Source organism: Periplaneta americana, chromosome 2 (assembly GCF_040183065.1).
Source record: "Periplaneta americana isolate PAMFEO1 chromosome 2, P.americana_PAMFEO1_priV1, whole genome shotgun sequence".
NCBI classification, from domain to species: domain Eukaryota; kingdom Metazoa; phylum Arthropoda; class Insecta; order Blattodea; family Blattidae; genus Periplaneta; species Periplaneta americana.
Genome location: NC_091118.1, coordinates 202,887,607 through 202,902,547, shown reverse-complemented (window position 1 = coordinate 202,902,547; position 14,941 = coordinate 202,887,607). Strand labels below are relative to the sequence as shown.

General features: G+C 35.0%; 1 protein-coding gene across 1 annotated transcript in view; it reads left to right on the top strand.

The window, feature by feature from the left end:
* LOC138695067 (acyl-CoA Delta-9 desaturase-like) overlaps window positions 1-3,542 on the top strand; it is a 29,340-nt gene extending 25,798 nt beyond the window's left edge. The window contains exon 6 of the mRNA XM_069819428.1: window positions 2,663-3,542. Within this exon, the coding sequence (XP_069675529.1) occupies window positions 2,663-3,023 (361 nt within the window). The 3' untranslated portion in view covers window positions 3,024-3,542. The remainder of the gene's footprint in view (window positions 1-2,662) is intronic.
* The last annotated feature ends 11,399 nt before the right edge of the window (window positions 3,543-14,941 follow it).

The window sequence follows — 14,941 nt, the reverse complement described above, 5'->3', positions numbered from 1 at the left end:
ATATCATAAATTATATTATAAAATAATATAATACATTATATAATTATGTATCGAATTCGTTTAATATTTGTATATAATATAATATAGGTATATGGTTTTACTTCTCGTAAGGGTTTTGTTTTTCCATTTTCAGCGCTATCAAATCATTACATATTTTAATTGTTGTTGGGGTCAACGTCTCAACTCTCATTATAAAGGAACTCTAGAGTCTAGACATTACAGTTAATGACGGATTTATTATTTTAAGGATCCAATTTATTTTATTTGAGTACATAATGTACCTAGATGTATTAATTAGATGTGTTATATTTCCGCTGTGTCGACTGCTAGCTGGTGTGATGTCAGCGCCAACTCTAGGGAGAAAGCAGAATCTCACGCTTTAGCTGGCTTGAAGGTCATTGAAATCAGTCCGGCTACATCAAAGGTACCGACACGAAGTGTCCATTCTTTATATCCCTATTCGCTGAGGCCTCATGAAATGAGGAAGCGATTATGAAATATTTAAGGAGAAGGCTCCGTCTTTTAAAATATAAATTCGGGGAGTATAAAGACAGGATTGAAAAGAAATATCAAACTTTTATTTCAAACCCCAAACATCCTTATAATACCAACGGACAGCGTAAACGTTTCACCAATTGTGCGGATTCGTTGAATCCCCTGCCATGTTTTAAAAAATAGGAAAAGATATTGAAGGACATTACATTTTGCAGTTCAGATATCTGAACGGATTTTCCTCGACGACCTACTCGTATTCAACGTGAATTATTCGTTCTGAGTTGTAAATATTTCAGCCGAAACACCGATTTCACTGAAGTTCGTAAGGTGATAGATAAATCCTAGCCTCGTTTGGAAACGGCCTTCACAACACAAAATAACCTTTCCGCTTGCTGATAATGCACGTCAGTCAGCCATTCCCTTCAAGTGATAACAACCAGAACTGAACACGCTACATGATGACGAGCATGAAGCAAACAGTGGAGCTGTGTTTCTATGCTTTACCGCCTTCACTCTCACATCTGAATCCGTCCGGCAGGATTATTTCGTTAATCTCGTATTTTCCATTTTATTTACTGCATTGTCCCCCACAGGTCTCTGTAATCTATCAAGACCTTGCCCTGTAGATGCATCTGCAGCCTCAATACAGACGTTACCGTCTCGCCGAGATATCAGTCAAACAGTAAATTCCATAAGCAAAGAGATGTATACAAATTCTGCTTATAGTCACTAAAATTTATTTCACATTAACAAGGAATTTGTACCGTATTTATTATAGGCCTTTAATGGGCTTCAAGTAAGATTAGTTCCTAAAGAGCTGATGTAGCCGTCCTTTCATGTTGCCAACTGTTACCAGTTATCACCAAATAAGGTAAATGCTACGCACAGAAACAGTAATAATAAATACTATTTTTGACTTACTTTACTTTTACTTATTTATTTATTTATTTATTTATTTATTTATTTATTTATTTATTTATTTATTTATTTATTTATCTATCTATCTATCTATCTACCTATCTATCTATCTATCTATCTATCTATCTATCTATCTATCTATCTATCTATCTATCTATCTATCTATCTATCTATCTATCTATCTATCTACCTAGTTATCTATCTATCTATCTACCTACCTACCTACCTACCTATCTATCTATCTATCTATCTATCTATCTATCTATCTATCTATCTATCTATCTATCTATCTATCTATCTATCTATCTATCTATCTATCTATCTATCTATCTATCTATCTATCTATCTATCTATCTATCTATCTACCTAGCTATCTACCTATCTATCTATCTACCTAGCTATCTATCTATCTATCTACCTAGTTATCTATCTATCTATCTATCTATCTATCTATCTATCTATCTATCTATCTATCTATCTATCTATCTATCTATCTATCTATCTATCTATCTATCTATCTATCTATCTATCTATCTATCTATCTATCTATCTACCTATCTATCTATCTATCTATCTACCTAGCTATCTATCTATCTATCTATCTATCTATCTATCTATCTATCTATCTATCTATCTATCTATCTATCTATCTATCTATCTACCAAGCTATCTATCTATCTATCTACCTACCTACCTATCTATTTATTTATTTATGATCTATCTGTCTGTCTGTTTATCTATTATTAAAGTGTATTTGTCTGGTAACACGAAATTACTAAACACTTCATGATTCATGACCCTAACCTAAAAATTAATTTTGTTTGACCGCATGAAATCATTAGTATGAATTCTGAAAACCGAATGGCATTTTAAGATGTATAACAATTTAATTAATCAATTATTACTGCTGTTTAATATATATTAATATGAATATTATCAATTATTAATTAAGTTCAAATTTCAAATATCTCTCGCTAGTAACTTTCGTTTCTTGAACGTAAGCATTTTCTTTAAAGGCAAACGATGCTGTCAACATAACAGTCGGAAAGCAACTCACTGCCGAAATTCGATACAAAATTGGCAGAAGGAAATCCATCCTCATAACTAAAATCATTGTAATTCACTATCATAATATATAGTAATAGTGAGACAATGGTTAGGTTTCACTCTTAGGATATAAAGTAAGAACAGATGGAGAATGGCATAGAAATGTTCAATCAAACTTAAAGAGAAAATATATTATTTGCAGGGAGATCAGCCCTACAGAGAACACTCTGGTGACGTGGCTGACGGCTGGGGAAGGCTGGCACAACTACCACCACGCTATTCCCTGGGACTACAAGGCGGCAGAGTTAGGTCCTTCCAGCATCAACTGGACCACCTACCTCATAGAAATGTTCTCCAGGATCGGCTGGGCCTACGACCTTAAGAGTCCTTCGAAAGACCTCGTTCGTCGACTAGTGCAGCGGAGAGGAGACGGCACCCACTTCAAATGGGGCGCCGGGAAGAAGGGGCAAGATGACGCGGTGGGGCAAGACGGGGGAGACAGTTTCCAACAGTGGGGCGCATCCAGAGAGATGCCGGAAGAGATTCAAGCAAAGAGCGGTTGATTAGTTTTATGTTTGAGTGAAGTTTTGATTGCACTTCTTTCCTTGCTGGTTAAAAAATGTGAACGTAGGACACTTCACAACTTCGACGATTGGATGTAATTTCGTCATCTAGTGAAAAAAGTGTGATAAATAGAGCACGAAATGTGAATAAATAATAAACAAATATGCAAAAATATGAGAAATCCAGTTTTTTTCTGGGATTTACTGTTTTTCCAAAAATGATACGCATAAAAAGTAATAAATTGTGAATGATGTGTGGGGTACATATATACATATATTTTATTCTAAATTAAAATTCAATATGTACACTTTAGTTCTTTGTTTACCTTACTTTTCCTGGGTGCAAAACAACTAATATTTTTTTCAAATTTCTCTGTTTTCATACTTTGTTATTCTACAAGAATAATTTTTAATGCAGATGTTTGGAAAGAATGATTCTTGTTGTGCAATAGTTCAATAGAACAAAAGCCGGGAGTTGTTTTGATTTTTCTACATCTACCCTTCATGTGCAAGACATTTCCAACCATCAAACACAGTCAACCAAAACAAATATTTTGTGCTGACAACCAATCTCATTTCTTTCTACAAAATATGAAAATTTGAGTGTTTATGCAACAAAATCGTCAAAATATGCTGTAATAATATAAGCACAACAGTTTATTATATATAGGAAAGCCTCAAATATACAAAAATATGCAAGATTAACTTTGCATCTCTGTCATCACAGATGTTCAAACATAGATAAGAATGTTTTTGCATGACTTTCAACTGGTCTGTAAAAATATGCATTTGCATGCGAATCCTAGCCCTAATGATAAAGATGAGAAATATATCCTACTCTTTACAGTGGTTTTAAATAACTGAATGCACTTAACTGACCAATGACAGAATGGAAGGCGAGATATTACAATCCGTGATATCCAGAATTAGGAAGTTCATGCACTAAGAGCTAAGGGCCGTATTCATAAACGAGACTTTGGATGAAGACTTCCCAAAGTCGACTTTGGTAGTAAAGTTTAACTTTGTTGAAAGGCCTATTCATAGACAATACTGCTGAGACTTTGACTTTAACTTTGGTGAGTCGAGATTTGACGAGCTTGTTCTAATGTTGGCAATCACAATCAGTGCCTTCTAAACGAATTAAATCAATAGATAGTTGAAATAGAGTAGGCATTGCCACAATCAAAGCCATCTTTTGAGTCACAAATCAATGAAACAGTTGAACATCTGTACATGTTAAGCGATTGTTAGCCGTTCTTGCAGCTTTACGTAAGAATAATTATTCGAGGGCAGTGTGAAACTAACGTAAGTACAAAAATTGACATTTTTAGGTCTTTACACCAATCGATAATAATTTTGTTCTACTTGGTCACAAAAATCGTAACTCAGTTCCGAACAGTCTTCCATAATTATAACACAATTCGTAACTGCAAAACATGATGATATAGTACATCTGAAATAGTATTCCCTATTAAGAATTTTGTTGTGAATAAAACATCGATTGTAGTTACGTTCGTTTCACATTAAGCCCTCAAATTGTTTCATTATAAAATAATTTTTTTCCGAAGTAAGAAGATGCCACCAACGACAGACTATGAAAGAGATATATTATCCTGCTGACAGTTGGCAGAGTTATTCCCTGTATGTCTGCAGAAACTACTTAAAATTATCTGAAATCAATACGCAGAAAACATTATGACCACCGCAAGGATTGTAAATTAACTGCGTAACCAACAGTATAACCTATCCTCTATAGAATTAAATAGCCAAAATCAATATTAAGCCATCAATCCTTACCTGTAGCGTAAAATCGCGATTAAATAAGAAGTTGTATTATTGGTGGAGCAAATAATCCTCTTTGATTTTTATTCATTAATGATTGTTGAAACATGACGAGAATTTCTAATACTGTCTGTTTATCAAATCTGTACCTTGAATTGAATTTATTATCTATATCTAATAATACGCTAAGGAACATGGACAGCTTTAATAATCTCCTGGATGTCCTCAATATTCTCGGCAAATTGAACAATTTCCAAATATCAGCCATTTTCTTTATGTCCACGAACGAAAGTCAAAGTCAAAGTCTAGATTTTCGGCGACTTCGAAGTAAAGTCACGATTGAAGTTTACTTTCCTCAAAGTGTCGACTGTGAATAGGAAAATGGTGACTTTGTACTTTCCAAAGTCAACTTTGGTCCAAAGTCTCGTCTATGAATACGACCCTAAGAATGCTACTTAGTGTACTGTACACCAATTCAAACTTCTTCTGAATAATCCAACATTTCACTGTTGGCCCATAACCTTGTTAGTATTTAAGTGAGATCATTAAAAGAACGATTTTAACAGTTTTGTTCAGAGTTGCCAACAATACCAGCCAACGCAAGTGCGATTACCAGAATGTATATTATGCTTTTATTCATTCTCATTTAATGTATACAAGTCATGTTTATTTGGGAATATAACAAGAAAATTGCTCTGAAACCTTTACAAATTATTCAAAATAGAGCTTTAAGAAATCTATTAGGTTTTCATTATAAATTATCCCTGTCAGTTTTCTTTGATTTTACCAGTTGAATTCATTAACAAATTAAGTCTTATTGTTTTCATGTATAAAGTTATTAACAATTTAATACATAGCAATGTTACATTTCAGTTTAATAAAGATGTACATAATTATTCTACAAACAAAAAGATTTTTTATGCTCGACCATGCCGAAATGTAGTAATTATACACCTGGTAGCAGTACTTTAATGCATGTTATTAAAGTACACCTATTCATTAAAGTTCAGGTTTTCGATTATTCTCGGATATGCAATCGAAAGATAACGAGGGAAACGTCACGGAGGCTGGAAATCCAATACTGTCGCAGAAGGTTATGTTCTGTTACTATAATAATTAGCGTTAATTCTAAATTATATTCAAATAAATTCAATTTGTCATCTCGTTTTTCAATTCTAAATCAATTTCCAGGTTATACATTCTCTGCATTACATCAAGGTCAATGATATTATTGTTCCTCGGAAAAAATCAATACTTTCGCGTCTGCGCACATCTCACAATTTCGAGCTACGAACAAGGTCACTTCCGATCTTCTGTCAGATACAAATAAAATGAATATTTCTGAATAATTTCAAGTTAGAAATATGGTCGAGCATAAAAAGTCGTATGAAACTTGCCTATAATGAATGGTAATTAAGACCGCTCGTATGAAAATTATGAAACTCGCTTGCGCTCGTTTCATAAACAAACATACTTGCGTCTTAATTACTATCATTATAGGCTCGTTGCATAATGTACTATTTCCTCAGCATGGCTCAGTAACATATGGTACGAGATGGATTAAACATTTTTTAATAACAACTTAAAATTGAGTTCCATTAGAATACACAAAATTTTACCAAATTCCCGATGTTTTAAGAAATGAAAATAAAACGTTTTTGACAAAATTATTTATTTTAATTTTCAGTTGGTTTATTTATTTGATGATTTCAAACTTTTTCTTCTTTCTCTCTCAAATTTTAATGAACATTACTGTTTTTATTTATTTTCTTTCTTGGTGGGCGGTAAAAGGACTTAAGTCATTACTTTTTGTGATATAAGATTTCCTTCATTAAACCCGTTTTATAAAAGCGATCCTGAAACTAGTGACGTCAACAATAAAGAAAATCATGAAATAGCCGAGATATGTCACTTTTCGGATTTACAGCAATTGTTTAAATCTTTGAAAATTCCTCCTGTAAATTTTGCATAGAGTGACTTAAGCCCTTTTGCCTGCCCACCAGAGATGATTCTTGTCATGTTTTACGTTTTTCACAAATTGTAGCTTTATGATTTGTTATATTATGTTGTACAACATAATGTATCTGTTCTTGTTTAGCCCCTGAATATGAGTTTTTCTCGTTGGAACATACTCAATAAATTGATTAATTAAATAAATACAAAAATCAATTTATACTGTCTAACTATTCACAATAGCTTCGTCAAAGTTGGAAATTCCTTCCTTTTGTTATGAATGTTCTTCGTTGTATTAACCTACTTCTGCTTCACAAATATTTAATTTTGTATTATATAATTTGCTGATTATTTAGAATGTTTTATGAAATAAAGTGTGTGAAAACTACTAATTTTATAGAATTTCATTATGGGGATACGGAATTGTCTATCTTGGCAATGTTAACTTATGGGCTACTCCATATGAAATCGATCAGTAAACATTCTCGCATTTTTTACTCTAATTTTTTCCCTATTTATACAAGGTGCTGAGGAGAGTGCATTTTAAAAAATATACTATCGAAAGTCAAACGGTTTTCGTACTATTGAGCGACAAATTTGGCGTATTTTATAAAAACAAGCCTCTTTCAGCGCTCAGAACTCCGGAACCATTTACTGCAGAACATTGAACGGGAGCTCATTTTGAAGCTGACATTTGATAGGTTATGTCAAGAAGTAATCCTTATTTTTATTGTATACAGAGAGACAGATAATCTGATTTTACTTCCTTTTAGGCTTTTTGACAATTTGTAAAAATGTAAAAAAATATTGAGAAAAAACCTTGCATTATTAAGAGGGATTCGGCATAGTTTGCTTAGTGGTACGGCAATAGGTTTCGAGGGTATTAAATAAATTATTTTCACACGCCTGGACTTGAACGGCGCAGTACCGCACGCACTGGCCGAGAGCTGAAGATAAGCGAGCGTTGGGCGTCATTTTACTCCTGTGTTTATTAAAACTGTGATAAAGCTAGCACAGCTATGCGCAACTAGACGACACATCACGTGTTTATGTCTCCTGGCCTTGCTTACCTCGACTTCTCCCGCCTCACAGTCAGCTGGTTAGTTCACGCGCGTACTATTTATTTTCTTTATTTGATATTTTCAATACTTTCTTATCAACATGCTATCAGTAAAAATATGTGTTTATTTGTACTTTCAATGCGGAATCTAACTATATATTTTTAAAATTTTTTTTGTGGTCAAAGGCGTCTTAATGAGGAAAAATCTAAATTTCTCCATTTCCATAAAAAGTAAGAAAATTTGTTTATATATCAATATAAACTTTAATTTCTCAGCATCAAAATAAACCACGATTTTGATCACTGGGTGAAAGGGTTTCGGAGCTACAACAGTTTAAAGTTGCTAATTTTATGAAAATACGATAAATTTAAATAGTTTTAATTTAAACACTATGAAGTTCTCATGCCTCAAACTTTGCACAAAGCACTGTATCACAGTTGTCTACGTACAAAAAAAGTTTTATCGTATTTAGAAATTGTAAGGTCAATTTTGTCTATATTTCGGTAGATTTGAGATGGAATAGCTCTTATGTTAACATAAGAACTTTTCTCCAAAGCTCTTAAACTAGACAGCTCATGAACACAGCAGTGTTTGGGAAGAGTGGCATAAGTCAGGTTCCAAAAATATTTTTTTAATAATTTATTGACAACTTACGGAACATCTGCTCGCTTGGGAAAAGAGACATAAGTATTTCTCCCATTACAATAATTCATACAGAACAAAATCAAATCGACATAAACAGGTGTGAAAACAGTTTTTTCCTTCTCCTGTAAAATTAACATTTTTGACTTGTGCCACATTTCCCGAGCACTACAGAATACATAATTTGACTTTATAGTGAAACGTAGTTTTTCTTTAAATTATTTCGTTACTGGGAAGTATTTTTTATCTCCATTTGAAGCTATATTCTTCCAATGGATACCATCCCATTGTGGAATCCTGGGAAACGAGAATGCGGATGCTATAGCAAAGAAGGGCAGCACTGTTACTTACAGACCTGTTACTAAATCTACGTATTACTCTGTGAAGAGATTTATTAAATCTACATACTTAGACTTCAACAAACAAAATTTGATAACACAATCTCAAGGGAAAAAATGGAACTCTCTGCGTCATAATCCACAGTTAATTCCCGATTTACCACGAAAATCGTCTGTAGCTGCATTTAGATTGGCAACAGGCCATGATTGTTTGGCCAAACACCTGCATAGAATTGGAATATATCAGTCCCCTAACTGCCCATTGTGCAACTCAAACCAAGAAATGGATTCGGAACACCTCAAAATCTGTGCTTCAGTGGCTGGCCATGATAATATCTTTGAAAAATATTGGAGTGCAAGAGGTCAAATGACTTTGTCAAACGCCTGACATTAGAAAACAACAACAACAACAACAACAACTCTTCTCAGCTAAACATAATGATCTGAACAGCAGTTTATAATGTTCTACTGCTACGTTTATCTATGAAATGATTATGATATACAGAGTGGGCAAAATAAAACTGGCTCGCGGAAAATATATATGAAATATATGAATTTATATTTATAAGACTGACACGGAAATGACCCTGACAATGCAGGAAATCGTGATTTCGATGCATCTTCTGTGATGTTCATTAACAAAGGCCAGTCTTAAACAGTCTTATAACTATAAATATATATATATATATATATATATATATATATATATATATATATATATAAATGTAAATATTATCGATTTTCCGGACCAGTTTCATTTTACGATGAAAGAGTAATGGAACGGAGAAAAATTCTCTCCGGCGCCGGGATTTGAACCCGGGTTTTCAGCTCTACGTGCTGATGCTTTATCCACTAAGCCACACCGGATACAACCCCGGCGTCGGACAGAATTGTCTCTGATTGAGTTCCAACTCTTGGGTTCCCTCTAGTGGCCGCCCTCTGCACTACGTCATAGATGTCTATGAACATAGGACCGAAGTCCACACACATGTGCTGAGGTGCACTCGTTATGAGTGACTAGTTGGCGCCGGAGAGAATTTTTCTCCGTTCCATTACTCTTTCATCGTATGATGACGCAGAATATCTGCATGGAAATATCATATGTACTTCGGTACATTGAAATGATATATGATATGCGTAAATCACGAAGTGATTTAAGACGGCGCTTATTCCGTCGGATCCCGGCCAACTAGTCACTCATAACGAGTGCACCTCAGCACATGTGTGGACTTCGGTCCTATGTTCATAGACATCTATGACGTAGTGCAGAGGGCGGCCACTAGAGGGAACCCAAGAGTTGGAACTCAATCAGAGACAATTCTGTCCGACGCCGGGGTTGAATCCGGTGTGGCTTAGTGGATAAAGCATCAGCACGTAGAGCTGAAAACCCGGGTTCAAATCCCGGCGCCGGAGAGAATTTTTCTCCGTTCCATTACTCTTTCATCGTATGATGACGCAGAATATCTGCATGGAAATATCATATGTACTTTGGTACATTGAAATAATATACAGTTTCATTTTGCCCACCCTGTATTTTCTAAACGCGATATTCCGTCTACACAACAATGTTCCCAAAATTTTAGGTTTCATGAATTAAATAAACTATGGCCAAACGAAATTTGTTAAATAAATTCGCCTTGCTAAATATCGTTTAATTAAAGTCTTATACATAAAAATATATCAATATTTCAGGGTAAACTAAAAGGAAATTATGAAAATATTTATACATTTTAGCTCAAACATGTCAGAGCATAATGGGATACATATTTCAATATTCAGGACAAGAAAACTCTCAGGTATAATCTGGTATTTCCCTGCTAATCTGCCATCATGCACTTTGTTCTCAAAAAAAAAAAAACAAACAAACAAAAAAAAAAAAAAAAACAAAAAAAAAAAAACATAGGTGATCGACTGGTCTTGCTACATTTCGATATCATGTCACTCCACCACGTGAGCTACATCCTGAGAGAAGAAACACGGAATCCTTCAGAAGACATTGATATGAGACACATTCATTTGTTTATATTTGCACCAGTAACTCATATGATAACGAGAGACCGCTTTCGATGTACAGGGACATCATTTTATTTTTACTTCAATTTTTATTGTACCTGAGTTTTTTAATGTACTTGAGTCCCCCTTCTACTAATGAAGTTCAACCGTCCTCCACACAGATCCAAGACCGCATATACAGTCATAGTAGTCTTACGGTCATAGTAAACAGTACGTTCCAAAAATGTGTTCGCGTTTTCCAGTGAACTTTCAATATTGCATCATTTTCGCACAGGACTGTCGTCCATTTGCCTACGTCGCATTCCGGTTTTCCCCACCTGCTTCTATTCGCCCCTCTGTAAAGGCTAGTGGCTGGGCTGTCTTAGCTCTTTTCTGAGAACATTAATTTCTGTTAGGAATTGAACGTCTACGTAATATTATACCCATACAACTGTTTAAAATAACTTAAATAAAAGGGCCTCGTTAAATAATTAACTGTCACGTGATTTCCCCCCTTTCTACGATCCTGCGACATAACCACTTGGATGGACAGTAGATAGTATGTCTGAGTAATTTTATCTTTTCTGGTCGGGCAGAAGTGAAGATTGAATTTACAGTACGTAAGGTACTCTTTTACAGAGTAGGTACAGAATTATTTCAACATGAGCTACTAGCACGAAAGGCGAAACTGGTATTTAGAATTACACACATTAGAACTGAAGCCTTAATCGAAATGAACGGCCACCATTTTGAAAAATGTGTTTCAATATCCATATTATGATTATTATTTTTCAATTTAACTTCATTCTCTATATTGTACGCTAATGTGCTGTAGACAGTATAATATACACTGCATAACTGGATAAACACGTCCACATGGACAGCTCAGTTCGTGACTAAAAACACTCATTGTTAATACTGTACTGTATTTTCACTGAACAAAAACCCAATAAAAATTATCAAACTCAAAAGCGTGATATTTCCTAGTTTACGTAAATGGATGAACTACTTTTCTTCCCTTCTATACCAAGTAAAGTGACTTGTTTGTATATGACGCCAGTATCATCGAACTCCAATCGTGAAGAGGGTAGCAACCCTTGATCCAAAGGTATAGCTAGGTTAATATTAGAAATGTTAGTAAAAATAAAATGATGTTCCTGTATAAGAACATACTGTCCGATTGTCGACGGAACTTAACTCCTGAAAACAGGAAGAGAAATATTGGTAGCACATTGTGTTCTACGATTAACTTCAAAATCCCACAAAAATCTAGGTCGTCAAGTGGAGTTTACACTACAGAGAGAGTTCGAGGAGCTCTATTCGGCGCACTTATCAACTTTATTTTCGCTACACAGACGGCGGAGTTATGGCGCCGAGAATGTTGGTATTTTTTCTCGAAAATCAGCTTGTGTTCGCGATTCCCATTTTGATGCTATCGTATAAGAAGTAAGTCAAGGGGGAATACAGGACCGCATCCCGTTCCTCGCTATGGATATTATTTCCGGGATTAGAGACTGAAAAATTTTAGGTACACCAAAAAAATAAGTGTAGAAAAAAGTGCTACGGATTTGCCCGATTTTAGCGGTGATTATTAGGGAACATGCGGGGATGCTACAATTAAAAGGGCGGGTCTCTGAGCCGCTCCGTTCTCCTTGTGTAGAGAAAAGTCTGTTTTGGATAATGGCCAGTTTCTTTCCCCCTCCATTGCATATATCGCCAATTATATTAGCTAATGTTACACTAGTCAGACTTCAGATATATACAAACAATATTATTCTTCCTGTGACACATATCGTCAAGTGAGATGTACTGCCTGGTAATAGATGAACATATCAGCCAGAACCTTAAATCAGAGGCAATACATCGACTCTTAGGATAAAAATCCACACTTTTCCTTAATGTCTTTCAAACTAAGCAATTATTTATATATTTCAAACTTTAAAATCGAATATGGGGGGGGGGCAAACATTTTTTTGGAATATATTTATAAAATTTTGAACCGATCTAACTCTATTAGTATTTGACCTAGGGTGAAACTTCTTTTGCCAAAATGATCCCCTACATTTGGAGTATGTTACATTATATAATTATTTATTTATTTATCTTGAACCATTCAAAGGATATGCCACATTAACTTATATAAGCACTTTATAAAAAAATACATACATTTTTTTTTGGGGGGGGGGAATAAAATAATTCTAATTGATTGAAAATAATACTTTTAGTTTACAATATAGCCACAAGTTCAAGCTTGAATTTGGTACATCAATGAACTCTCTCGCCTAATTGGAAGCCTACTTTTTGTCCGTTGGAAGGATAACAAATGTCGGAAAATGTGAAATAGGAGAAAACAGACACTGAAGATGGGGTAAGGTACAGAAAGTATACAGCGCTTATATTATAAATGCCTAAATATTTATGAAATTATTGAGGTAATGGGTACAAGTTATATGTTTCTTAAAACTAGAAGAAACGAGCTTGCAGATGAGTAAAAATATTATTTGCCAAAATTTTGATGAAATACATATGACATTTCTACAGTTGATGTATACCTTAAGATTTCTAAATTGTGGGAAAGAAATTTTACGTGATGTCCTTTTATGCACACCTCTTATTATTCTTATTGCTTTCTTTTGTAAACCAAAAATATCTTTAGCTTCAGATGAGCTATCCCAGAATGTTAGGTAGTCGATATCTCATTATTTCGCGTATGTTAAATAGCAAAAAATGAAATTAAACATTGCCTATGAATTACGTAGAATTTTACGGGTTTCCAGAACATATTTTCAGATTTGCTGGAACTTAAATAGTTCAGATAAATTATTAAACATGTTAATCAACTTAGCAACATCGGCAATGCAAAAGTTTGGTTGTTATCTAATGAATGTGACGTCATATGCTGTGACGCAACACCACAGGGAGTTTTTGGAATTCTGTCGCTCGCAGGCACATGCCTATCGCCCTCCCGTGGATTTCCCGTTTTTATTTTTTTGTTAATGCCTGCATCTCATTGCCCCGAGGTGTTATCTGTCGTCACTCATAACTTGTAAATTAATGGAAGTAGGCCCTACTAGAAAAAACACATTCATACACCACACGGTGAGACTTACAACAAATTGCAGTAATAACTATTACTTACTCTAATGTCGTAATAATGTTTGCAGATAGAGAGAGCACGTTACACAGAATTCGTCATGGGTAACACTAAAATAGCCACCGGCGTAGCTCAGTCGGCTAAGGCGCTCGCCTGCAGATCCGGAGTTGCGTTCGGGCGCGAGTTCGATTCTCGCTTGGGCTGATTACCTGGTTGGGTTTTTCCGAGGTTTTCCCAACCATAAGGCAAATGTCAGGTAATCGATTGTGAATCCTCGGCCTCGTTTCGCCAAATATCATCTCGCTATCACCAATCCCATCGACGCTAAATAAGCTCGTAGTTGATACAGCGTCGTTAAATAACCAAGTAAAAAAAACACTGAAATCGCTTTATCCTAAATAAAGAAAATAGTGTGTGCGTGTCAATATTCAGCAGTAATAGTTAACCATTGTCGTAGGATATTTCGCTATTACAGACAATTTTAATCACACAGGGCGTCTACAATTTATCTGTACAATTTCAATATAGAATTTAAAAAGCAGACATGGTATTGTTGCCAGCTTTTTGTATTTGAAAAAAAAAATCTCTTAAAATGTTATGCAAAAATAACTAGGCTTCTACATGTGTTCCTCGTGTTGCACGTAGGACATAAGTCTAGTCGAATGATATCCGGCGAGCGAGGTGGCCATAGAATCGGGTCATCTCTGGCAATCCTCCTCCCAGGAAACTATTCGTCCAAACCTTCACGCGTAGCCAAACTCCAGTGTGGAGTTGCTCCATCCTGTTGGAAGATGACATCAGTTGAACGTCTTCCAGCTGCAGGATCACAAATTAAATGAGCATGTCCAGGTACACTTTGGCTGTGATTGTCTTTTCTGTAATAATGGGCCCAGTATTCGATTGCACATGACTCCACACCACACATTCAATTTTAAGCTGCCACGCACAAGTTCATGTGAGTCATGGGCAGTTTTCTGAGCCCCAGATCATAACATTATGCCAGTTTAGTAGGCCGGAGATATGAAATGTTGCTTCTTCAATGAAGAGAACACGCTT